The sequence below is a fragment of the Brienomyrus brachyistius genome, chromosome 18 (assembly GCF_023856365.1).
Source record: "Brienomyrus brachyistius isolate T26 chromosome 18, BBRACH_0.4, whole genome shotgun sequence".
In the NCBI taxonomy this organism is placed as follows: domain Eukaryota; kingdom Metazoa; phylum Chordata; class Actinopteri; order Osteoglossiformes; family Mormyridae; genus Brienomyrus; species Brienomyrus brachyistius.
Genome location: NC_064550.1, coordinates 11,028,118 through 11,055,207, shown reverse-complemented (window position 1 = coordinate 11,055,207; position 27,090 = coordinate 11,028,118). Strand labels below are relative to the sequence as shown.

Below are 27,090 nucleotides of genomic sequence, written 5' to 3'. Positions count from 1 at the left end.
CTTATTTCTTTCTTTGTCAATTTACCCGCTTGTACGCCTGCTATTTAGAGTCGCGAGTGGGTCCGGAGCGGAAGCTGCTTTTAATTTCATGTAGAAGTTAACTGCAGCTCTTCTTTCAGTTCTTTATTCATTTTTTTTATCTTTTATCCTTTTATTTCTATTCTCTTTATAATGTTGCTTAATCTGTTGTTTTAAATACATTATCTTCATTCCACCTGCATTGCAAAGGTTGAATCGTTAATATTAAATTGATATTTTTACGACCCGAATTTTACGGTTTATCTCGAATTTTTTTTTTTTACTTTCACTCATCCATTCATTTCTTGAAAGATGCGGTTCTCGGTCTCAACCCTGAGTAATTAATAAGATTAATTGAATGTAGATTTCCTAGCAAAATAACTAAATTAATTGTAAGTGTTTCAATATATACATCAATATAGTCAGTATTTGATTTTATTATCATTATTAATTATATGTTAATTTTAATATGATTTGCTACATAATGTACTGTTTTATCCTGTATTCGATCGTGGCCAAGTTTGTGTTCTTCATTCATACATACATTTTATGGCGTCGCTGACGTTTGCGGTCCCATGGTGGCAGCATTGGCAAAGGAACCGTTTCAGGAACAGCCGAAAATGCCTCCTCCTCTTTGTCATTTGCGCGAATCCTGTGTGAAATAATCCTGCGGAGCATGAATGAACGTTCTTTTGATTGCCGGAAATGAAATGAGTAAAGTCGGGACTACATTATTCGACGTGCATTTTATCGCAGTTTTCTATATTGTCATTTGAGTATGTAATATTTCTGAATGGTGAAAGTCTACTGCGTCAGTATAATGGAGACCGACCAATGCAAGAGGACACGGCAGTATGGCTGGGCATTTCTTCATTTTGTGGTTCTGTCGTTGTTGAGCAGAAGAGGATCTTGTCAAGTCCGTTACTCCATCGAGGAGGAATTACCGCTCGGCACCGTAGTGGGGAATGTGGCTAAAGACATCGGACTGGATAAAAGCGCGTTAGTGGATCGGAACCTGCGTATTGTGACGGGAACAAAGCAGGACCTTTTCCAGGTAAACCAGAGAGACGGCGCTTTGTTTGTCAACCAGAGGATAGACAGAGAGGATCTATGCGGTAAAACGACTCCATGTTATTTTAATCTTAAAGCTGTGATTGAGAACCCGGTAGAAATGCACCGAGTTACTGTAGAAATTTTAGACATTAATGACCATTCACCCAGTTTTCCCAGCAGGGAGAGTCGCATTGAAATTTACGAATCCGCCACGCCTGGAACTCGTTTTCAATTAGAGGCTGCGATAGATCTAGATGTTGGTGTAAATGGTTTGCGGTTTTACAAACTGAGTCACAGCGAGTATTTCAAACTTGAAATTCACGATCGGAATCAAAACATTAAGATTCCGTTTTTGACATTACAGAAACCAGTCGACAGGGAACTCAAAACGGTGCATAAATTATCTCTGGTCGCCTCTGACGATGGTAGTCCACAGCGATCGGACACCTTGAATATCACAGTTACAGTTCTGGATGTAAATGACAACGCCCCAGTATGTAATAGACAGGATTACAGCGTCTCGGTCCAGGAAAATGTTCAAATTGGTACATTAGTTGCACAAATAAATGCCACTGATTTGGATGACGGAGTTAACGGAGAAGTAACGTATACCTTTATAAATAAATTCAGTAGTCAGGTATCACAAGTATTTGACTTAGATGAAAAAAGTGGTAAAATTAAAATTCAGGGCGTAGTTGATTTTGAAGAAAATCAAATTTATGACCTAAATATACAGGCATCAGACGGTGGGACAGTCCCGTTTTCCACTCAGTGCAACGTATTTGTGAAGGTGGAGGATATGAACGATAACACGCCGGAGATACATATAACATCTCTGTCGAATCAGATTCCCGAGAACGCGCCTGTAGGTACTGTGGTGGCCCTGATCGGAGTAACTGACCTGGATTCAGGTGTGAATGGACAGGTAGTTTGTACGCTAGCGAAGGACATGCCGTTTGAACTAAAACATTCGAGTGAGGACAATTTCTATTCATTAGTAACAAAGGGCCGTTTAGACAGAGAGCTGGCACCACAGTACGAAATAATTATAACAGCGAGGGACCTAGGAACCCCTTCGTTATCCTCCATTAAGACAGTCCGCGTGGAATTATCAGATGTTAACGACAACAGTCCGGTCTTCGCACACAGTCCCTACACCTTCTATATAATGGAAAATAACGACCCAGGTGCATCTATATTCAAAATTAGTGCCTCTGATGCAGATCAGAGTGAAAATGCTCTCATTTCCTATTCATTTGGGAACGTAATTCCAAGTCAAAGTGTAACTTCTTTCTTAAATATTAACTCTGATAGTGGTGACATTTATGCGCTGAAAAGCTTTGACTTTGAAACAATGAAAACCTTCCAGTTCCAAGTAGTAGCTAAAGACTCCGGAACCCCGTCGCTAAGCAACAACGTCACGGTGAATGTGTTCATCCTGGATCAGAATGACAACCCTCCGGTCATCCTGTCTCCTGTCAGTACTAACGGCTCCACGGAGGGTGTAGTAGAGTTTTCCCGCAATGCGAACGCAGGTCATTTGGTGACTAAAGTAAGAGCCTATGATCCTGACATAGGATACAATGGCTGGTTGTCATTCTCACTGCAGCAAGTTACGGACCCCAGTCTCTTTGGTTTGGAGCGCTACACAGGAGAGATCAGGACACTTCGGTCATTTACTGAATCAGATGTTGTTTTGCATAAATTAATCATACTAGTAAAAGACAACGGAAACATCTCACTGTCAGCTACAGCAACCGTGGTCATAAACGCAGTCGAGACCAAAGAGGCGTTTGCATCTTCTGATACTAAACGCTCCGTAAAGAAGGAAGAGGAGAACAACATCACCTTGTATCTGATGATCTCTCTGGGCTCAGTTTCAGCGCTTTTTGTCTTCAGTATGATCGGCCTGATAGTCATGCAGTGCTCTAAACCTCCAGACTATTCCTCCAAGTACTCACGTGATTCCAACTGCATAGACACGAGCGGGAACGGAACTCTGTGTCACAGCATCCAGTACAGATCCGGAGAGAAACGGTACATGTTAGTTGGACCCAGGATGAGTATCGGTTCTGCTATTGTCCCCGGAAGCAACGGGAATACGCTTGTGGTCCACGAACAAAGTAAAAGATTTTCCGGAGAGGTAAGAATCCATAATTTAAGCGTGCATGACATCGCCGGGAGTTTGTTGATCTTCTTGCATATTGTAATATTCATAACTTTTTTTCTTCCCCTTAATATTTTCCATTAAAAATACATTTCATATATTTAAGAATTTATATGACAAATTTTAGTTTTTTTCAAAGATATTTAATAATAACATTTATTTATTTATTTTTCTCATGGGAATTGTAACCTGAAGTTTTATTATACATATTTATGAATGGCGCTGGAGGTGAACAGTATTTGTTAATTGCTTCATTTTAAGCTTCGAACTTTTTGAATACACAATGTAATAAGTTGTTTATTTACCCTTAATTTTAAGCATTCTACTGAGTGCAGGGACGGATTACGGACCGGGCCAGCGGGCCCGCTGCCCAGGGGCCCTTGGGGTGCAGGGGGCCAGTGGGGCCCCTAGCCCAAAACAATTTGCAACGCTTATCAACAATGTATTTTCGTTTGTCTATTTTAGAGGGCCTACATTCTTTGATCCTCTGCCTACAAGGGCCCCTGACCCTATAGGGAGGGTGTTTGGCTGCCAAGGGCCCTTGAATTGTGGTGGCTGTGGTGGTGATGCTGGTGGTGGTGCTGGTGGTGGGGGGGGGGGGGGCGCAAACGTTTTGCCCAGGGGCCCACACAACACATAATCCGTCCCTGACTGAGTGACAAAATATATTGAAATGTTTGCACACTGGGACAAACCCTATTACAAACCACATTTTACCTGCTAATTTTGCTCAGATATGCACATTTTGAGATTTTGGTAAATGCACGTAAGTAAAGGAAACATTTTCTTCCTGTTTACCTTCTTGTTTTTTGTGCTTCTCAATTTTAAATTAATTGAGGAAGCCGTTCCTCTCAGAATTATGTCAGTTAAAATTTGATTTGCAAGTGAAACACGAGTAGAAACTTATTGCGTTTACGGTTCTTTGAATACTTGCGTGGTGAAATTAGTCATTATTTGGGTTAACTCGCTTTTAGAGATTTAAGCAAAAGACCACAGCCTGACTATCTCTGCGTTGTGTTACTTGAGAAGTGAATAAGATTAGAAAGAAGTCGCTCTGCTTTGACTTTAAATTTGTCAATGAAAGTAGTATATCATTCCCCTTTTCTATGAAACCCTGGGACGTTTTTAAATGACGAAATGTTGCATCGAGTCGCGCGGCGGCGGTGTTGTCAAAGAAACAGTAAAAATTTACACCGTGTATAATAACATACGGGGTTCATACTGGAGATCAGTTCGGCGACGGGAGTGGACCACAGACGAGGAGCTAAGCAAAGCATGTAACACTATAAATGTTTCGTCATATTTATCTCTCAGCGAAAGCATACAGCATATCTATTGATTAGTGTTGAGTATTTAATGGAATATTTTAAATGCAATAATGTGGAATGAATATTGTAAGAACAGACGGAGATATGCATGGCCATGTCTCCGTGTTGTCTTTCTCCTTTCTCTGTGTGAACGGACTTTCCAAATCCGATACTCCATTCAGGAGGAATCACCGCTCGGAACTGCAGTTGGCAATGTAGCTACAGACACTGGATTGGATACAAGCCGGCTATTGGATCGGAACCTGCGTATTGTTAGTGGAACAAAACAGGATCTTTTCCAGGTAAACCAAAGAGACGGCGCTTTGTTCGTGAACCAGAGGATAGACAGAGAGGATCTGTGCGGTAAAACGTCTCCATGTCTGATTAACCTGAAAGCTTTGATAGAGAACCCACTGGAAATGCATCACATTACTGTGGAGATTTTGGATGTGAACGATAATTCCCCGAATTTCCCGGAAAAAGATTATCATTTAGAAATACCCGAATTGACGGTGATCGGAGCGCGATTCCAGTTAGAAGGAGCGCAGGATCCAGATATCGGATTGAATACTCTGCGATCATATAAACTAAGTCAGAATAATTACTTTAATTTGGAAATTGAGGAATTAAGCGAGAACACTAAAATCCCATTTATGGTACTCAAAGCACCTTTAGATCGAGAAATTATTCCACAATACAACATGCAGATTACGGCTATGGACGGTGGCAGTCCGACTAAGTCTGGTTCTTTAAATATTACGGTTAATATTTTGGATGCCAATGATAACGCGCCCGTATGTGGAAAGGACAAATATTATGTCACCATTGCTGAGAATGTACCATTGGGCACTGTGTTAATTCAAGTAAATGCATCCGATCCTGACGAAGGAGTTAATGGTGAGGTCGAATATACCTTTCGAAGTAAATTCAAGGGCAAAACGTCTGAAGTTTTTCTTCTAAACAACAAAACAGGTGAAATACAAATAAATGACGTAATTGATTTTGAAACGAAAAAGATTCATGAGATTAAAGTTCAAGTATCTGATAAGGGATCTTCACCAATGACTTCCTACTGCAACGTGTTTGTGAAAGTGGAGGATGTGAATGATAACAAGCCAGAAATTGACATCGCCTCTTTATCCGGCCAGATCCCCGAGAACGCGCCTTTAGGGACCGTGGTAGCGCTTATTGGAGTAACAGACCTGGATTCAGGTATCAACGGGCGGGTTTTTTGTACGTTACCCGAAGACTTACCGTTTGAGTTGAAACCTTCCACTGAGGGAAACTTTTATTCATTAGTGACAAATGGCAACTTGGACAGGGAGTCAGTACCACAGTACGACATAACAATAACAGCAAAGGATATGGGGACCCCTTCATTATCATCTGTTAAAACAATCCGGGTGGAATTATCAGACATGAATGACAACAGTCCGGTCTTCTCACAGAGTCCCTACACCTTGAACATAATGGAAAACAACGAACCCGGTGCCTCAATATTTGCCATCAGCGCAACTGATGCCGATGAAAATGAAAATGCTCTCCTTTCATTTTCATTTGGGACCGTAATTCCAGGTCAAAGTGCAATATCTTTCTTAAACATTAACCCTGATAATGGTATTATTTATGCATTGAAAAGTTTTGATTTTGAAACAGTGAAAACCTTCCAGTTCCAAGTAGTAGCTAAAGACTCTGGAACTCCATCACGAAGCAGCAACGTCACGGTGAATGTGTTCATCCTGGATCAGAACGACAACCCTCCGGTCATCCTGTCTCCTGTCAGTACTAATGGCTCCACGGAGGGTGTAGTAGAGCTTTCCCGCAATGCAAACGCGGGTCATTTGGTGACTAAAGTAAGAGCCTATGATCCTGACATAGGATACAATGGCTGGTTGTCATTCTCTCTACAGCAAGTCACGGACCCCAGTGTCTTTGCTTTAGAGCGCTACACAGGAGAGATCAGGACACTTCGGCCATTCACAGAAACTGACAAGGCCACACATAAACTGGTTATATTGGTAAAAGATAATGGAAATGTCTCACTTTCAGCTACAGCGACTTTGATTATTAACATAGTGGAGACCAAAGAGGCATTTGTATCTTCTGATATTAAGAGCACAGTAAAGAAGGAAGAGGAGAACAACATCACCTTGTATCTGATGATCTCGCTAGGGTCTGTTTCAGCCCTTTTTGTCTTCAGTATGATCGGCCTGATAGTCATGCAGTGCTCTAAACCTCCAGACTATTCCTCCAAGTACTCACGTGACTCCAACTGCATAGACACGAGCGGGAACGGAACTCTGTGTCACAGCATCCAGTACAGATCCGGAGAGAAACGGTACATGTTAGTTGGACCCAGAATGAGTATCGGTTCAACTATTGTCCCTGGAAGCAACGGGAATACGCTTGTGGTCCATGAACACAGTAAGAGAATTTCCGGAGAGGTTGGTGCTTTTACATTTTTGTGAAGTGCTACTTGTAGTTGTAGTTTACACTAATATAGCTATGAACTATTTGATTTAGCATTTATCATCTGACAGTTTTCCTTACAGTTTAAAGCATTCAATTTCATTTGTGTTTATGACAAGTGAGTAGCACTGTCGCCTCACACCTGATTTGTTACTGGCTACTGCATGTTCTTGCGCGCATATGTGTTTATGTATGTATACGGTCTTCTACATATTTCCAGGTTTCCTGACATGTAGAGCTACCTAAAACGTGTGGTTAAATGTTTTGCTCTGTCCCCAATTGCCTATAGTGTGTGAGAGTGTGTTCTAAGTCTTATGGGTTGGAGTACCTTAAAAGTAACGCAAAAGTAAAAGTTTCTGTGCGAGTGATTTCCTTAAGTGATAGATTTCAGAGGCACGCATACCTGTGTATAGCTTAAACCCATGAGCATAGTTATTGAATGCCTTTTTCCTTATACATTGAATTTGTCCTTATAAAAAACTGTGACAGAATTAATAACTGTTAATGTTAAAGATCGTGGTTGTTCTTTCGAAATCCATACATGTACAACACTGGGTGTCAGCACTGCGCAGCGAAATGCTGTGCGGTAAAGTCTAGCCCCTCCTACGATTTTATTTGTTGGGAGAAGGAAGACAGAGGCGAGCTCCAGTATAGGATTAACGCGTAATGTAAGGGAAAGAAATATCTCAGAATTTTGTCGAAAATAAAAATGCCCCGTTGCATCTATAAATGGCGCTATGCTTCTGGCCCGTGAAGAATATTGTGGTTGCATTTTTGCAAAGGTTTTTTAAACAATTCCCAATGAAGCACGCCGGGAAAAGATGGAGATGTGAGTACCGGGGGCTCGTCCTGCCGCTTTGTCTTCTGCTCTTTATTTCCAACAGTGCATCTGCACAGATACGGTATTCTGTTGCAGAGGAGGTAAAAGAAGGGACCACTGTAGGAAACGTTGTGAAAGATCTTGGACTTGATATCAATACTTTAATGGAACGACGGTTTAGGATTGTACCTGATTCCAAATACAGCCTTTTCGGGTTAAATGAAAACAATGGCGTCCTGTACGTCAGCAACAGTATCGATAGAGAAAGAATTTGTGAAAGCAACGCAGCTTGTTTGATAAACCTGAAACTGGTTGTTGAAAACCCTCTGGAGATTCATCACGTTGCCGTAGAGATTATCGATGTTAATGACCATTTTCCCACTTTTCCGGATAAAGAACTACACCTGGAAATAGCGGAATCTACGCTACCGGGGGCGTATTTTCAGCTGCAGGCTGCGCGTGATGCGGATAGCGGAATAAATTCTGTGCGTCGTTATAAATTAAACCAAAACAGTCATTTTGAATTAGAGGTAAGAGATAGGGGGGAAGACCTCAAAGTTCCCTTTTTAATATTACAGAAACATTTAGACAGGGAACAACACGAGAAACACAATTTACTCCTAACAGCTTTCGATGGAGGTTATCCGCCGAAGTCTGGCGAACTTAATGTAACAGTAACTGTGTTAGATATCAATGATAACCGGCCTATCTTTGATCGTGAAATATATTCAATAAGTGTATTGGAAAGTGTTCAAATTGGTACCGTTATTTTAAAAGTAAACGTCACCGATAAGGATGAAGGTCTGAACGGGATGATTGAGTATGCATTTGGTAGAAATCAGAATAATAAGATACGTAATTTTTTCCTTTTGGATAACGTCACTGGTGAAATTCGCGTTAAAGGCAATTTGGATTTTGAAGATGCAGAGGTTTACCAGCTAGACATACAGGCCATTGATAAAGGACAGCCTCCTATGACGACGGACTGTAGTGTCATCATTAAGATCATAGACGTGAACGATAATAAACCTGTGATAGAAGTGACCTCCTTGTCCACCTCAGTTCCTGAGGACTCAAAACCAGGGACTGTGATTGCTTTTATAAGTGTCACAGATCGGGATTCTGGAATAAATGGCAAAACTGTGTGTAATGTACCAGACAACCTTCCATTTGAGCTGAAACCGTCCTTTCAGGATAACGTCTACTCTTTAATCACAAAGGGTCACCTGGACAGAGAGCTTGTTTCTCATTATGACGTGAAAATAACTGCCACTGACTGCGGTGACCCCCCTTTGGCCACTGCTAAAACGGTACCTGTTCAGATATCAGACGTAAATGACAATAGCCCCGTTTTCCTCAAAAATCCCTATCATCTCTACATTTTGGAAAACAATGAGCCTGGAGCCTCCATATTCTCAGTTTCCGCTTCCGACAAAGACTTGGAAGAAAATGCATGGCTATCGTATTATATTGTAAGAGACGGAGAGAAAACAAATTACATTTCATCTTTTCTGAATATAAATTCTGAGAATGGTGATATTTATGCGCTGAAAAGCTTTGACTTTGAAACAATGAAAACCTTCCAGTTCCAAGTAGTAGCTAAAGACTCCGGAACCCCGTCGCTAAGCAGCAACGTCACGGTGAATGTGTTCATCCTGGATCAGAACGACAACCCTCCGGTCATCCTGTCTCCTGTCAGTACTAACGGCTCCACGGAGGGTGTAGTAGAGCTTTCCCGCAATGCAAACGCAGGTCATTTGGTGACTAAAGTAAAAGCCTATGATCCTGACATAGGATACAATGGCTGGTTGTCATTCTCTCTGCAGCAAGTCACAGACCCCAGTCTCTTTGGTTTGGAGCGCTACACAGGAGAGATAAGGACACTTCGGCCATTCACAGAAACTGACAAGGTCACGTATAAACTGGTTGTCCTGGTAAAGGATAATGGGAACATCTCACTATCAGCTTCGGCTACCATGGTTATAAACGCGGTGGAGACCAAAGAGGCGTTTGCATCCTCTGAAATTAAAAACACAGTAAAGAAGGAAGAGGAGAACAACATCACCTTGTATCTGATGATCTCTGTGGGCTCAGTTTCAGCACTTTTTGTCTTCAGTATAATCGGTCTGATAGTCATGCAGTGCTCTAAACCTCCAGACTATTCCACCAAGTACTCACGTGATTCCAACTGCATAGACACGAGCGGGAACGGAACTCTGTGTCACAGCATCCAGTACAGATCCGGGGAGAAACGGTACATGTTAGTTGGACCTAGAATGAGTATCGGTTCTGCTATTGTCCCTGGAAGCAATGGAAATACTCTAGTGGTTCATGAACACAGTAAGAGAATTTCCGGAGAGGTAAGTAGGCCTACTTTTGCATTTATATAAATCACCAGCTTTACATTGGTTTCACTGTAACAAACAATTTAGCTGTGTACTTAACTCTGAAGGATTGTGTATTTGTTATTACACAATTTATAATAGTGTTGTTACTTGTTTTGTGAGATATGGAATTTAGATTACTATTATTATTTGTTTTATTTCTGAACCCTGAATGTGTGGATTGATGGCAGTGAGAGTTACCAAGAAGCAGTCAGACTGTTCATATGCTAAGCATGTGGTCTCTGTGGGATTATTTAAATTGGCTTTTTTCCTGATTAGAAAGTTAAGTAACCACAATTTAAACAATAGATGATGTTACTTTGTTTCATTTTTTTCATAGCAGGAAAACCAGGGTGTCCTTTCCAGTGAATAAGCTGTAAACTATTCACTGCATGAACTGTATTTCTGCTTGACGTCTTAGTAGAATTTTTTTTACACCAACTTTGAAATATATTTTAATTAATGTTGATATTCATTATAATTTCTAATTTTCCTTTGTTATTAACATTAATATTTGAATGAGTATAAAATGAGCTGATGTCATTTTATAACCAGATTTGTTTTAAAAGTATACCCTTTCCAGTTTGAGGGTCCATCCATCCACCCAAGTGCTAACCTCTAGTTTAGAGTTTTGGTTTCTGTTAAGTCTTATTTTTCAGTTTAATCGACAATCACGACTTCCTTACGGAATCAGCAAATGTCTATTGAAATTAATTTGTAAAGTTTTAGTCGTAGCATCCTTGTTTTTTTCGTTACTGGTTTATAATTTTTGGAAGTGACCTTATGAACTCATTCTGTGAGCTCAGGGCTTAATTGGAATGACTCCATATGCAGATAAGTTACGGTGAAAGTTTATTTCTATAGTGCATTTAAAACAAAGTGCTGAACAGCCACAAATTAACAGTAAATAAAGTAATAAGATTTAGATTTTTTAAAACAAAGAAACTAATAAAATGTTTCAAGTCAATTTAAAGATAAAAATAGAAGAAACTATAATTGAACGAATGAATGAATGAATGATACAGTTTCCTGTTAGGAACGTCATAGACATTATGCTCCATTTGAATCAAACGCCATTTCAAACATACGAGACTTTAACAGGAACTCAAACGGTTCTACAAACTGGGCAGTTTTAATATGTAAGGGAAAACTGTTGTAAATGGTAGGAGCATATAAATGGATACAATTGTAAAGTGTTTGGATTAAATTGGTGATCTCAGCGGGAGATACAATCGCGTGTGCGACTTTCTCGCTTCCTTCAATTGAGATACAATATGTATCCATTCGTAAATTATGGAACTTAGTACACGTGTCTCTGTCCTTATTTTACTGCGTGGTATTTATTGTCCTTTAAAGTGCTTAAGTGACTGAGGTATGAAATCTCACATGTTCACAACCATGTTAATATTTTATCTGACCACAAATTTAATGAACGGTTTTTCAGAGGTAAAGGATTTTAGTCTTTAAAATGCTTTATAGAAAGTAAGGCTACTTTCAGCACTTTTTGTATTCGCAATGCGTGTCAAAATGTTTTCTAGTGAATATATAGGATAGTGTTGCACAGGTAATTGATGCTGCTCAGCATCTTTGGAAGCAGTGCATTTTAATCATGGAGCACAGACAAAACGCAGTGGTTTTACGTTACGTTCTATACTACTGTGCTATCTCGTCTGGAAGTCAACTCATTTTATAAATATAAGTTTGTTGACTGAGGCATTAAATTCTCTGTGGCAGCTATAGTATGCGGAGAACGTCTTTTAGTCATTACCATGGGTTGTAAAGTAAAATCGAAACACCATTGAAATGCAATAGGCTATGTAGTAGACCTGTGTAAATAAGAGCATTTTATGAGGGCGCGGGGTGTCGCTGTAATACAGTACATATCTTTCGCGGATTATTAGGGAAGAATCCCTCCCTCTTTCAGGATCGTACACAAGGAGACTGCCTGCTTTGTGTTCGGCTGCTGGTAATGAGATTTCGGAATGCGTGTCAAAATGTTTTCCAGTGAATATACAGGATAGTGTTGCACAGGTAATTGATGCTGCTCGGCATCTTTGGAAGCAGTGCATTTTAATCATGGAGGACAGGCAAAACGCAGTGGTTTTACGTTACGTTCTACTACTGTGCTTTTGCAAAGGCGTTTTCACCCAGATACGATACTCGATCGCAGAGGAACAGAAACAAGGGACTTTTGTAGGAAACCTTGCTAAGGATTTGGGTCTTGATGTCAACCAGCTGTCGGAACGAAGCTTTCGGATTGTGTCGGAATCTAAGGAACATCTTTTCCAGGTAAAATTATCCAACGGCGTGCTGTATGTGGATAGAAATATCGACCGAGAAACGCTCTGTGAAAAAAGCAGCGTCTGTTTGATTAACCTGAAAACAATACTGGACAATCCTCTGGAAATACATTACGTAGAGGTAGAAATATTGGATATTAACGACCACTCTCCGGTTTTTCCGGAAAATGAGAAAAAATTAGAAATAGCTGAGACAACGCTAGCCGGGGCGCGCTTTGCTGTGGAGTCAGCGCTGGACCCTGACGCGGGGAACAATGGCCTCCGTATGTACAAGCTTAGTCAAAACGACCACTTTGATCTAGAGGTAAAAAATCGCGGCGAGCACAAACTTCCATTCCTAATTTTAAGAAAACCACTTGATAGAGAGCAAGAACCGAATCTCACTTTAGTGTTAACGGCATATGATGGAGGGAAGCCAGAAAGGTCTGGCTTCCTAAATGTTACCGTAACTGTCATTGACATCAACGACAACGCTCCAGTCTTTGACCAGCAGGTGTACTCAGTAAGCCTAAATGAAAATGTCCCTTTGGGCACCTTTGTAGTGAGAGTGCGCGCCACCGATTTGGATGATGGCGCAAACAGAGAGATTATATACACGTTCGACAACAGCGTGCGTAATAAAGCTACGGATTTATTTGCCTTGGATAGCAATACTGGTGAAATCCGGGTGAAGGGACTCATTGATTTTGAAGAAAAGGACACTTATGAGATTGATGTACAAGCAACTGACAAGGGTCCCGTCGCATTGAGTGGTCACTGCAGCGTCATCGTCAAAATCAAAGACGCAAATGACAACGCACCGGTAATAGACGTGACGCCATTATCAAGCCACGTGGCTGAGGATGCAAGTCCCGGAACAGCTATCGCTCTTATCAGCGTGTCAGATCTGGATTCAGGTGATAACGGTGAAATTGTTTGTCAGCTGACTGGAAACTTTCCTTTTGAGTTAAAACCGTCATTCCGAAAAAACGCATACTCACTGGTTACCAGAACTCGCTTGGACAGGGAATCAGATGCAAATTACAAAGTAATTATTGCCGCCATGGACAAGGGTGAACCGTCCTTGTCGGCTTTCAAAACTATCACAGTAGATGTGTCAGACGTCAATGACAACAGCCCTGTATTTTCTGAAAATCCATATACTGTATATATAGAAGAGAATAATGTTCCTGGAGGATCTTTATTTGCTGTAAGTGCAAATGATTGTGACCAAAATGAAAATGCTGTAGTTTCTTATGCACTTTTGAAGGAAGGAAGTATAGCCACCTCCACATTATCTTATCTAAATATCAACCCAGATAATGGAAATATCTACGCATTAAAAAGCTTTGACTTTGAAACACTGAAAACCTTCCAGTTCCAAGTAGTAGCTAAAGACTCCGGAACCCCGTCGCTAAGCAGCAATGTCACGGTGAATGTGTTCATCCTGGATCAGAACGACAACCCTCCGGTCATCCTGTCTCCTGTCAGTACTAACGGATCTGCTGACAGTGTGGTGGAGATTCCCCGGACTTTGAATGCGGGCCATTTGGTTACTAAAGTGAGAGCCTACGACCGCGATATAGGATACAATGGCTGGTTGTCATTCTCTCTGCAGCAAGTTACGGACCCCAGTCTCTTTAGTTTGGAGCGCTACACAGGAGAGATCAGGACACTTCGGCCATTCACAGAATCCGACAAGACCATGCACAAACTGGTCGTATTGGTAAAAGATAATGGAAATGTCTCACTGTCAGCTACAGCAACCGTGGTCATAAACGCAGTGGAGACCAAAGAGGCGTTTGCATCTTCTGATACTAAACGCTCAGTAAAGAAGGAAGAGGAGAACAACATCACCTTGTATCTGATGATCTCTGTGGGCTCAGTTTCAGCCCTTTTTGTATTCAGTATAATCGGCCTGATAGTCATGCAGTGCTCTAAACCTCCAGACTATTCCTCCAAGTACTCACGTGATTCCAATTATGTAGACACAAGCGGGAACGGAACTCTGTGTCACAGTATCCAGTACAGATCCGGAGAGAAACGGTACATGCTAGTTGGACCCAGGACAAGTATTGGTTCTACTATTGTTCCTGGCAGTAATGGGAACACTCTGGTGGTTCATGAACACAGTCAGAGACTTTCTGGAGAGGTAAGAATGACTGCTGCCTGTTGCTACACTGTTACTAATTTGTTGCTGCTAGTCACTGGATGCTAAGTTGATTACAGTGGTTACATATTTACTCAGTGACGCCTTGGATGTGTTTAATCTTGTGTTTTAACTTATACAGCATCATGTGAAATGACTACATGTACAATACCTTGGGTAGCAAGTGCTGCTTTAGTAGCAGTGTGTTATTCCCCAGTGCATGCATTCATACAGACTACTACAGCATTTTCAGCAGAGTGTGCAGTGATTACAGGGAGACTTTGCTTGCCTGTGTCCTTTTTGAGCACAGCGACAAAGCTTCAAGCTTCTGTCTGGGGAGGTCGCTGTCCAGTGTGTTGGTTCTGAAACAGAAAGTAAATGGATCAATAAAGAAACGTAACGCACTCTAGTGCAAAGGCAGCCGTCTCCTCGTAATATAATATTATTATAATAAAATGTAATTATAAAAATAAGTTAGATGTGGATAGTGGGCCATCATACGGCTGGCAGTGCTGCCCATTCCCCTGTATTATAAGTTAGATGTGGATAGTGGGCCATCAAATGGCTGGCAGTGCTGCCCATTCCCCTGTATTATAAGTTAGATGTGGATAGTGGGCCATCATACGGCTGGCAGTGCTGCCCATTCCCCTGTGTTATAAGTTAGATGTGGATAGTGGGCCATCATATGGCTGGCAGTGCTGCCCATTCCCCTGTGTTATAAGTTAGATGTGGATAGTGGGCCATCATACGGCTGGCAGTGCTGCCCATTCCCCTGTGTTATAAGTTAGATGTGGATAGTGGGCCATCATACGGCTGGCAGTGCTGCCCATTCCCCTGTGTTATAAGTTAGATGTGGATAGTGGGCCATCAAATGGCTGGCAGTGCTGCCCATTCCCCTGTATTATAAGTTAGATGTGGATAGTGGGCCATCATACGGCTGGCAGTGCTGCCCATTCCCCTGTGTTATAAGTTAGATGTGGATAGTGGGCCATCATACGGCTGGCAGTGCTGCCCATTCCCCTGTGTTATAAGTTAGATGTGGATAGTGGTCCATCATACGGCTGGCAGTGCTGCCCATTCCCCTGTATTATAAGTTAGATGTGGATAGTGGGCCATCATATGGCTGGCAGTGCTGCCCATTCCCCTGCAGCTGTTACACTAAGCGATACTCCCGCTAACGACCCATGTCCTCTTTCAGGAGTCTTGCAATCAGTGAATATTACTTACAATGGACCTTGGACGTAAATGCACTGATCGCGACTGGACGTCAGACTGTAGGCCTACATTTACGTAATAAACGACAAGGCAACATATATTGAGAAAGCAAGGGCAGCCTGTATCTGGAAATGCTAGGGGTTTGAACCGCTAACCATCCGATTACAGGCAGAGCACCAAAACCTGCAGACTCCAGATTGTTTTACCGACCCCAAATTTGCGCCCGGGACTTTCAGCAACACAGCACGATCACCAGCTGATTGAGCTGTCCAGTCCTTTTGAGTGACGTGATTTTACCAGTAAAATAAATGAAATTAAAGTCATACATTCGGAATATTTTTGAATTTCAAGCAGAACGCATGTATTTTGGGTGGAAGCAATTTGAAGTGGAAACGCGAGGTGTCACCATAAAACCAGGACTGTGCTCCATAATCTGTCTGAATTTGTAACCCAACCTGAGTCAGGACCGATTGGCTACACACTCGGCTATCGCCCTTCCGTACAGCGACGGGAACCTGGGATATCACTGCTTCTATAGCTTTTTGCAGTATGTCTTTGCAGCAATCCATATATACAGGTATTTATAGCTGATCTTAAGCAATGTTTAACTGAACGTTTATCTTATGATTAGACAAGAATGGCGAGAATATGGCGTCAGACGGGCTGGTTCTGGTGGTGGATGGCTGTTTATATCATGGCGCTGCTTTTTTGCGAAGACGCATGGGCACAAATAAGATATTCCGTTCAGGAAGAAGTGAACAAAGGAGCTGTGGTGGGGAATATTGCCAAGGATCTGGGAATTGATTTGGGAGTGTTAACGGAACGACGTTTTCGAGTAGTTTCTGCTTCGAAGGATCCGCTTTTTCAGATCAATCAGAACGACGGGGTTCTGTATTTGAACCAGAAGATAGACAGAGAGGAGCTGTGCGATAAGGAAAGTGTATGTCTGGTGAACCTGAAAACCGTCATGGAGAACCCGCTGGAAGTCCATTACGTGGAAATTGAAATTGTGGATGTTAACGATCATTCTCCCCGCTTTCCGGAGGAGGAAAGCCGGTTAGAAATAGTGGAATCTGCAGTACCTGGGGTTCGCTTTCAGCTCCAAGCCGCACGCGATCCGGACGTCGGAATAAACTCCATCCAGTCTTATAAACTCAGCCAAAACGAACATTTCCGCCTGGAAGTTAAAGATCGCGGCAAAGACAGTAAAATCCCCTTTCTGATTTTACAGAAACAGCTAGACAGAGAAACCATCAAAAGGCATTTTCTCCAACTTACTGCGAGTGACGGCGGCAAACCTCCTCAGTTAGGCGCTATGAATATAACGGTAGACGTCCTTGATGTAAATGACAACATGCCGATTTTTGCCAAGGATGTTTATTCGGCGTCAATACACGAGAATATTCCAGTAGGCACTGTAGTGATACGGGTAAATGCAACTGATTTGGATGACGGTGCAAATGGTGAAGTCGTTTATTCGTTTGGGAGTAATATCAATAATAAAATACGCAATCTTTTTGACTTGAACGAAATCACAGGTGAACTTGCGGTAAAGGGATTAATAGATTATGAGGAAAATAATTTATTTGAGATCGATGTGCAAGCGTCGGACAAGGGAATGGTGCCATGGAGAGCAGATAGCAGCGTGATTGTGAAAGTAATTGACGTAAATGATAATCCTCCTGAAATTGAAGTTACGTCATTTTCAAGTACGATTAAGGAGGATTCACGGCCTGGCACAGTCGTGGCCTTAATCCAGCTGCACGATATTGATTCTGATCTCAATGGTAAAGTTGTTTGTTCCATAGATGAAAACATTCCTTTCAAGCTTATAACAACTGCGCAGGACACAGTATACTCGTTGGTAATTAAGTCACAGTTAGACAGAGAGGTTCAGTCCCAGTATAATGTTATAATAATGGCCAGAGACAGTGGGCACCCGCCACTGTCTTCTCAGAAGAACATAACGGTGCATCTGTCAGATATAAATGATAACAGCCCACAGTTCCTGCAGAGCCCCTATTTTTGCTATTTGCCTGAAAATAGTTTCCCAGGCTCCCCCATCTTTTCTGTCACCGCTGTTGACCGGGACCAAAATGAAAATGCAGTTGTCACATATCAAATCTGGAAAGATATAAATAGCAGGAATGAATTTGTGTCTTATCTAAATATCAACCCTGATAGTGGTGATATTTATGCGCTGAAAAGCTTTGACTTTGAAACAATGAAAACCTTCCAGTTCCAAGTAGTAGCTAAAGACTCCGGAACCCCGTCGCTAAGCAACAACGTCACGGTGAATGTGTTCATCCTGGATCAGAACGACAACCCTCCGGTCATCCTGTCTCCTGTCAGTACTAACGGCTCCACGGAGGGTGTAGTAGAGCTTTCCCGCAATGCAAACGCAGGTCATTTGGTGACGAAAGTAAGAGCCTATGATCCTGACATAGGATACAATGGCTGGTTGTCATTCTCTCTACAGCAAGTTACGGACCCCAGTCTCTTTAGTTTGGAGCGCTACACAGGAGAGATCAGGACACTTCGGCCATTCACAGAAACTGACAAGGTCACGCATAAACTGGTTGTTCTGGTAAAAGACAATGGGAACATTTCACTGTCAGCTACAGCAACCGTGGTCATAAACGCAGTGGAGACCAAAGAGGCGTTTGCATCTTCTGATACTAAACGCTCAGTAAAGAAGGAAAAGGAGAACAACATCACCTTGTATCTGATGATCTCGCTGGGATCAGTTTCAGCCCTTTTTGTCTTCAGTATAATCGGCCTGATAGTCATGCAGTGCTCTAAACCTCCAGACTATTCCACCAAGTACTCACGTGATTCCAATTATGTAGACACGAGCGGGAACGGAACTCTGTGTCACAGCATCCAGTACAGATCCGGAGAGAAACGGTACATGCTAGTTGGACCCAGGACAAGTATTGGTTCTACTATTGTTCCTGGTAGTAATGGGAACACTCTGGTGGTTCATGAACACAGTCAGAGACTTTCTGGAGAGGTAAGACTAATTTTACCATTCCAGTGTTTCAGATGCATTAATTATATTTCAGTTGCCATTCATTCCAAAAAGGCTGAACTTTTCTCAGAATGCACTGAAGTTGTGTGCAGTGTCTGTCTTCTCAAGTGACCGTCCACAAATTGTATATTTATAAATATAGTATATAGCTTTCAAATATTTTAGTGTTGGCCTATATCGGATTTAACCCTGTTCTGTGAATTTTTTGTGTTGATCTATTTTCATTGTTTATTCTTTTACGAAAATCCAATGAGTAGTTACTAAACAATTCCACTGCTTGAATAGGAATGATTCAGTTTGCGTCCCAGTTGGAAGCTGTGTCATATTGACCTGCAGCATAGTGCCACTCAGAGAAGAGTAACATTGCTCTCTCTTTAGCTAGTTCTTCTGAGTCTCTCTGTATGCTCTAGTTGATTTTGCACGGATACCTTTTTAAAATTCTTATGAAAAGTCATGCAAATACCAGGCAAATATCTGTGACTTCATTGTTAGTTAAATGTGGTGTTCTGCTTTGGCAAGAAATACTTAGTACTGTTGATATGGTCACAATGTGCAGTTGTAATAATTTTAAAGTAACAGAGTACTTTTAAAATTCTCTGCAGATGCACGTTATTTTTTAAATTAATTGATATTCTCTCCCTTACTCTCTTCTTTTACACACCCTCAAAATTCTCGGTTAAACAAATGTTTTGAACTAGATGAACTGAGTGTGTATCTTTGACTGGCATTAATTAATTGATTAATTCCGTATACTAAGTTGATCCCAATGAGGAATTCCTTGAAATTACGCCGTATTTGACCAGTGACAAGGAGAACATGCAAGAACCACCGAGACAGGTACCAGGGAAGGAATCAAACCTGAAACTGCAGGCTTGTAAGGCTGTGTGCTAACTTTCGAGCCACAGTGCCACTAATATGTCTGTGAAATGAAGTGCTGTTTTAGGTGTCTTATACATCTGCTTTCCTCACTGGGCCAGAGCTGAGACATGGGGTGAGGAACAGTCATACATTTAGTTTTGTGGTGTGGATCAAACATACACTGAGGCATGCAGTGAGGAACAGATATGCAGCAAGGAACAGGAATGCATTGAGTCATGCAGTGAGGAACAGGCATACACTGATGTATGCAGTGAGGAACATATATACAGTGAGACATGCAGTGGGAAACACATGCAGTGAGGCACTCAGTGAGAATCAGCAAGGCTTGTGTTAACGTGGCAGTCTTATATCCATAGTGTGTGAATGTGTGCATGCAAGTGCCCTGCAATGAGCTAGAATCCCATTCGGAATGCTATCCTCTTTTCTCCTTTATGCAGACAGGGGGACCTGCAGTCTGGGCGTTTTTAAGGTGCAGAATGCAAAATTAAGCCATGTTTATAAAAGCAGAGGCAGCGAATGATCAAATAACGTAGATACATCCAGGAATAAGTAGTTTGTACCTCCTGAGTGAATCTGTTTTGTACAGGCATTTTCTGAGTGTTTGTACAGGCATTTTCTGAGTGTTTGTACAGGCATTTTCTGAGTGTTTGTACAGGCATTTTCTGAGTGTTTGTACAGGCATTTTCGGAGTGTTTGTACAGGCATTTTCTGAGTGTTTGTACAGGCATGTCTGTCCTGTCAGAGCTGCCAAGCTTCCACCTCTGGTTTGCTAGCAGAAAGACTTCCTCACTCTGCCTTCCTTACTTATTTTTACTTTCTTACTGGATTCAGTCTAAACAGTAAATATTGACAAAGAACATACAGCATTATGCCAAAGTCTAAGGCAGTCAAAGACTAATATGTTTAAATAATCATACGCAATGTGGGTGTGAAACTACGATGTCTGTCAAAGTGTCAGCTTAACCATGTCAAACCCTCGACTAAAGTCACACCCAGTATTTGCAGCAACCATCCAATATATTCGTGTATTTTTTTGACTCAACCAATAACCCACCTCATATAGCTGATCAGTACTTCACCGATTTTGTACACCATCCATCCATTTTCCAAACCGCTTATCCTACTGGGTCGCGGGGGGTCCGGAGCCTATCCCGGAAGCAATGGGCACGAGGCAGGGAACAACCCAGGATGGGGGGGGCACACTGACACACCATTCACTCACACATGCACTCCTACGGGCAATTTAGCAACTCCAATTAGCCTCAGCATGTTTTTGGACTGTGGGGGGAAACTGGAGCACCCGGAGGAAACCCCACGACGACATGAGGAGAACATGCAAACTCCACACACATGTGACCCAGGCAGAGACTCGAACCCGGGTCCCTGAGGTGTGAGGCAACAGTGCTAACCACTGCACCACCATGCACCCCATTTTTTACACTAATTTAATTAATTAATTTAATGGGTTGTTGATGAAATGTAACAAATACATGGAATGGCTGAGCTGCCCCTGAGGAGAGGAGTGGGAACTGGAATTGGGTTCATCTAGCCGTCCAGTAAGATACGAGTAACTTTTTGGAGAACCGAAGAAATTTTTGTTAGTACTTATTTTGCACTTAAATTGTGTTTTTTGTTCTGAGCATATTCACACTTACTTTCCATATAAACACATCTAAACATCGATTGATTTGACTGCTTAAGAGTTTTGCACAGTATTGTTATAAATAAGGTTTTTAACGGATGATCTGAACAATGTTAATATAGTTAAAATAATTACAGTTTGTACTGTAGGAATGGACTGAAATGTATGTTTAGATGAAATTTACCATTAAACGGGTTTTTTTGTCGATGCGTGTGGGTCCCAGTGACAGGTTTTAGTTTGTCTAATCATGTGTCGCCCTGAATATTTTGTTGAATGTCAGGCTGATACGACTCACAGTACAGGTGCCTATTATTCCTGGCCTGGATAAAGGGCCTGTCCCTCGTCGCCTTAATACCTCTGCGCACTAACAGTCAGTGTCAGGTCAGGGGCATTTTCTGGGCCGCGGGGCTCCTTTCAGCTGCCTCCATTCAGAGCTCCATGTTACGTGTCACGGCCATGGAAATTCTCTGCTCAGTTCTGATAGCCTGTAGCATAATGCTGAAGCTGAAATGACTTAAGCCAGCTGTAAGTGGAGCAGGCGCGTGCCCAAAAGCCAGCTAGTCGATATCACTGCTCATCACTGGGGAGTGACTAATGCTGTGCCTCACAGGATGCACGTTTATTCTGGTGCATAGTTTGGCCTAAAATAAAAATATAATGGATAGCCAGCTGTGGTGTGGGCAGTAGGCAGTTATCGCAAAATGTATCCTACGCGGGGTAAGAAATCAGGAACAAACTGTTAGTAAAAGCACTGTTTGCAGAAAAATGGCCAGACGTAGGTGCATTTAGCTTGGGTGCAGTACTGGATAACGAGATCCCAGCTCCCTTTTCCGTTTTATTTTTCCAATTATTTTATACTACAGGGAAAGAGGTATAAATGGAAAACGGGAATGAAAATGAGCTCTTAGGTTTTTAGTGATACAACTCATGAGACCAGTGAGTGCCGGTCACTGTCAGGTGACCTCCAGAGAGCAGCTGCTCTCTCCCACCTTCTGTCACATGCTCATGACACAACAGTATATATTTCGGGTCACATGATCAGTGCACACTGCTCCACGTCATGTAGGATGTGTTTTGGGCGGTACGGGCTGTGGGAGAAAAACAGCCATTCAGTTCATGGGCCTGGTGCAGGACTGGATCAGGGCGGCTCTTCAAAACATCCGTATCATGGCCTGTCGAGGTCGGTCACGCTTTGCAGAGCTCTCAAACGAGCAGAGAATCCAAAGTCACTCTGTAAATTGGAACGAATCTGTCACCTTTGACGGTTATCACATGACAAGCATCAAAGTTAAAGTATCTTTTATTGGCAGTTTCAGATATATGATATGTGGAGTCACACACAGCTGGAATATCGCTTTCATCTGTCACAAATGAAGAAGAAAGTAATAAACAGAATATGAATACTAAGGCGTATAAACATAATATGTACATGACATTTTAAGACATGGACATTAAGATGGAGACAGTGAGACGCAGTTAACCACCTGATTGGCGGGGAAAGGTTGTGCAAATTAGTTCATGCATTGAAACAGGATGTGCAACAAAAAACATGTATCATGTGGGACTTCTGTGTGATATTTGCCTTGTTTATAAAGTCTTTTATAAGTTTTCATACGTTCTTTACACTGTGCATATGTTTTTATACAGTTTGTACAAGGCCTTTACATGTTCTACATAACTGTACAGTGTAACTGTATACTCACAGTTCGTATGTTGTCTATGCACGGCTGTTATATGGTGTGTATATAGTCTGCATATGGTGCTTCTAACAATCAGGGAAACATCATTTCAGAGTGATTCATGGTCGGAGTTTCATACTGAAAACAAAAGCAGCTGCACATTTAGTACATTTTGCTACACTTTACAGTGCAGAATCCATGCCTGAACTTCACTGCTGCTGATGGAGTATGATGTAATTACAGTGTATAAATAATGTGGTAATTGTACTGCAGAAACAAGAGGCCTCAGCCTCAGCATCATTCCTGAGTGCCAGAATGATTATATCACATCAAACTGCAGTCTCAACGCAGTCCCTCCTCAATCGCTGGTGGCTCATGACCCAGCAAACGAGCTCTAATTTAATCTGTAGCACTCCCCCCTCGCCCAGTTTCTGTTCTCCATAGTCACGCAGTTCTGGAATGCTTTCAGTGACCTCCTTTATGCCCGCCTGGGCCTGGATTTATGCTGGCTGCAAGGCCGGCTGTGTGCAGGGTTTGCTGCAGCCGCACTGCACTGCAGTCAGGCGGAATGTGTGCTGCTTTGCAGAACAGCTTTACGGGTCAGTGATAGGAGCGGTTCGGTCATTGCGGACGTGACGTCAGGTACTCTGCGTACGAGAAAATGGGGGCGTGGTCTTTATACCAGAAAGCAGGGGCCGTGCAAAGGCAATAAGCCGAGGACTGACGTGATGAATCCCAGTTAAAGATCTGTTTTTATTTTTCACCTATTGAGTAAGAGAGGCTGGCATTGTGGATGTGTGTTTGTGAGTACGTGTGTGCGTGGGTGTGTGTGTGCGCATGCATAAAGATTACTCTGACAGGATGATGTCATAGGCAGAGCCCCTCGAGGAGCTTGGATTGTTTATGGGTGTGGCTCTCAGTCCTGATTTGTTCACAATGCGTGGGGTGGGGGGAGGAGTGCAGAGCCCCACCCCCAGCCCCACAGGCACAGAGAGGAGGGATGCTGTGATCAAAAAGCCTATGGGGGAGGGGGCATTTTTACCCTGGCAGTTCTGTTGCTATAGAAACAGAGAGACTAGAATGGCTCCAGTCTATACTGAATAGAGTGCTGAGCTGGGTGAGATCTGCATACCTCCAAGTGTCCTGGCGATTTAAAGGTTCCGCCGATTGTCTTGTGGGCTTCACCTATAAAAAAAACTGTATATGAAGAAAAAAGCATTTTGTCCTGTTTGGCGTCTGGGTGTCTGTGCCCTTGTTCTGTTACGCTGGACCCCTGGTGTAAGTCCATTGCAGGTAGCAGCAGCCAAAATGATAGGGGGGGGGGGGGTTGTGGCCAGTTGGCAGATACTCTGCCTGTGGGTGGGGAAGCCCCCCCTTGTCGCCCTCTCTGATTGGCTGTTAGGAATGGCTGGAGTGAACCTTTGGCTTATTGAATTTCCGTGGTGTGAGAGAGGAGAAAGGCGCTGATTACCACATCAGCCGGAGCTGAGAGCCGTGTTTTAGCAGCTTTTTCACCCATGCTGGTCAAGTCGGACCAGGTGTCCTGTGTGGTGTCTGTCTAAACCTCAGGCTCACTGGGGCTTAAAGTGACTTTGCTGTCAGACAGACACCAAACACGCTGGAGACTTTTACGTTAACAGGGCCTGGAATGGTCACCCTTTCTGCTGCAAAACACACACACACACTGTCCTGGGTTATAAACGCACACACACACACTGTCCTGGGTTATAAACACACACACACACACTGTCCTGGGTTATAAACGCACACACACACACTGTCCTGGGTTATAAACGCACACACACACACTGTCCTGGGTTATAAACGCACACACACACACACTGTCCTGGGTTATAAACGCACACACACACACACTGTCCTGGGTTATAAACGCACACACACACACACACTGTCCTGGGTTATAAACACACACACACACACACTGTCCTGGGTTATAAACGCACACACACACACACTGTCCTGGGTTATAAATGCACACACACACACTGTCCTGGGTTATAAATGCACACACACACACACACACACACTGTCCTGGGTTATAAACACACACACACACACACTGTCCTGGGTTATAAATGCACACACACACATACTGTCCTGGGTTATAAATGCACACACACACACTGTCCTGGGTTATAAACACACACACACACACACACTGTCCTGGGTTATAAATGCACACACACACACACTGTCCTGGGTTATAAATGCACACACACACACACACACACACACACTGTCCTGGGTTATAAACGCACACACACACACTGTCCTGGGTTATAAATGCACACACACACACACTGTCCTGGGTAATAAATGCACACACACACACACACACACACTGTCCTGGGTTATAAACACACACACACACACACTGTCCTGGGTTTTAAACACAAACACACACACTAGTCCCGGGTTATAAACCCACACACACACACTGTCCTGGGTTATAAACACACACACACACACACTGTCCTGGGTTATAAACACACACACACACTGTCCTGGGTTATAAACACACACACACACACACACTGTCCTGGGTTATAAACACACATACATACACACACTGTCCTGGGTTATAAACACACACACACACACTGTCCTGGGTTATAAACACACACACACACACATTGTCCTGGGTTATAAACACATACACACACACTGTCCTGGGTTTTAAACCCACACACACACACACACTGTCCTGGGTTATAAACACATGCACACACACTGTCCTGGGTTTTAAAACCACACACACACACACTGTCCTGGGTTATAAACACACACACACACACTGTCCTGGGTTATAAACACATACACACACACTGTCCTGGGTTTTAAACCCACATACACACACACTTTCCTGGATTATAAACACAAACACACACACTTTCCTGGATTGTAAACACACATACATACATACACACACACACACACACACATTATAAACAAAAACACCTGCACACACTTTTCTGAGTTATAAACACAAGCATGCAAACACACTTTCCTGGGCTGTTAGACTAGTAAATGTGAATCCCACCCAAAATGGTCTGTATGTGGAGAATGCCTTTAGTCAGTGTGACAGGTCACAGATGGATGCTATGAAGATGCTGTTTGAGCAAACAACCAACCCACAGTGCAGTAAGAACAATCCACAGAGTTCTCAGTGACCTGGAGGATGGTTTTCCGCAGGTACAATGGCCTTAAACAGGATGAGACAGAGGAGTGTGTGAGATGTGACACGTCTTCTTACACAGCCACATGAAAGCTTGCACATGCTGCACTGATTTTCCCACATTCTGAGGTGTGTGGATGAGTGTCTGTTGAGGGACCTCACAGGTACATCCAGGCATCTCTACTTTCCATGCATTATTAATTCCAAGGGCTTTTGGCAAAGCTTAGTATATCTTCTGTAGTCAAGCAAGCCTGGAATTCCTTTTTCTGTGGAGAAATAGTCCACTTGTTTTTAGAATCCTGTTTTCTTGCATGTGTGAATGTCTGTCTCTGACTCGTATGTTTCTGCCTCTGAGGTGTTGATTTCTTTCCGCACTCTGTTGAAGCGCAGATTCTCAGCCCTGTGCTTTGTTGCATTCATGACCGTTTCATTCATTCGCCATTTTCTGTGACGTCTTCATCTTTTCTGCGCAGTTTCTGCTGTTCCCAAGCGTCTCTCCAGCGGTGTCCGTAATGTCACTCAGGCAGCCTGATTTTGGCCGTGTTGCATGTAGAAAAGCCATTTAAAAGGGTCATCTGGCTCCTGCAGGACAGTGGCATATCGCTCTGCCTTTGTGCCCTCAATCTGATATGTTTTAGCGGAAAGCAACGCAGCTACACAAACAGCTTATCTGTAAAAGGAGCAGCGTGTGGCTATTGTGGTAGGCTGTGAGCATAAACACCGCAGTGGTTTCATGAGAACTGGGCTCGGAGGGACCTGGGGCATTTCTCAATATGCAGACTTGACCGTACTTGTGCTCTCG

General features: G+C 42.7%; 2 protein-coding genes and 1 long non-coding RNA gene across 18 annotated transcripts in view; 2 read left to right on the top strand and 1 right to left on the bottom strand.

Annotated features, from left to right (window-relative positions):
• The window catches only part of LOC125712613 (uncharacterized), a 60,872-nt gene extending 57,761 nt beyond the window's left edge, over positions 1 to 3,111 (bottom strand). The window contains exon 1 of the long non-coding RNA XR_007383356.1: positions 3,006 to 3,111. This is a non-coding gene — a long non-coding RNA (uncharacterized LOC125712613). The remainder of the gene's footprint in view (positions 1 to 3,005) is intronic.
• The window catches only part of LOC125712605 (protocadherin alpha-C2-like), a 114,007-nt gene that overhangs the window by 2,595 nt on the left and 84,322 nt on the right, over positions 1 to 27,090 (top strand). The gene's annotated exons all lie outside the window — the stretch shown is intronic.
• Positions 1 to 27,090, top strand: part of LOC125712607 (protocadherin alpha-8-like) — a 92,826-nt gene that overhangs the window by 60,132 nt on the left and 5,604 nt on the right. For 2 of the 16 annotated variants that reach the window (XM_048982847.1, XM_048982836.1), the window contains one exon: positions 6,781 to 6,989. The exons of 5 other annotated variants lie outside the window; for them this stretch is intronic. In XM_048982847.1, the coding sequence (XP_048838804.1) occupies positions 6,781 to 6,989 (209 nt within the window). Of the gene's footprint in view, positions 1 to 683; positions 3,215 to 6,694; positions 6,990 to 7,494; positions 10,195 to 10,409; positions 10,770 to 14,440; positions 14,650 to 15,534; positions 18,875 to 27,090 lie in introns of those variants that run through there. 9 more of the 16 variants (XM_048982845.1, XM_048982835.1, XM_048982831.1 and 6 more) reach the window with 8 other exon arrangements.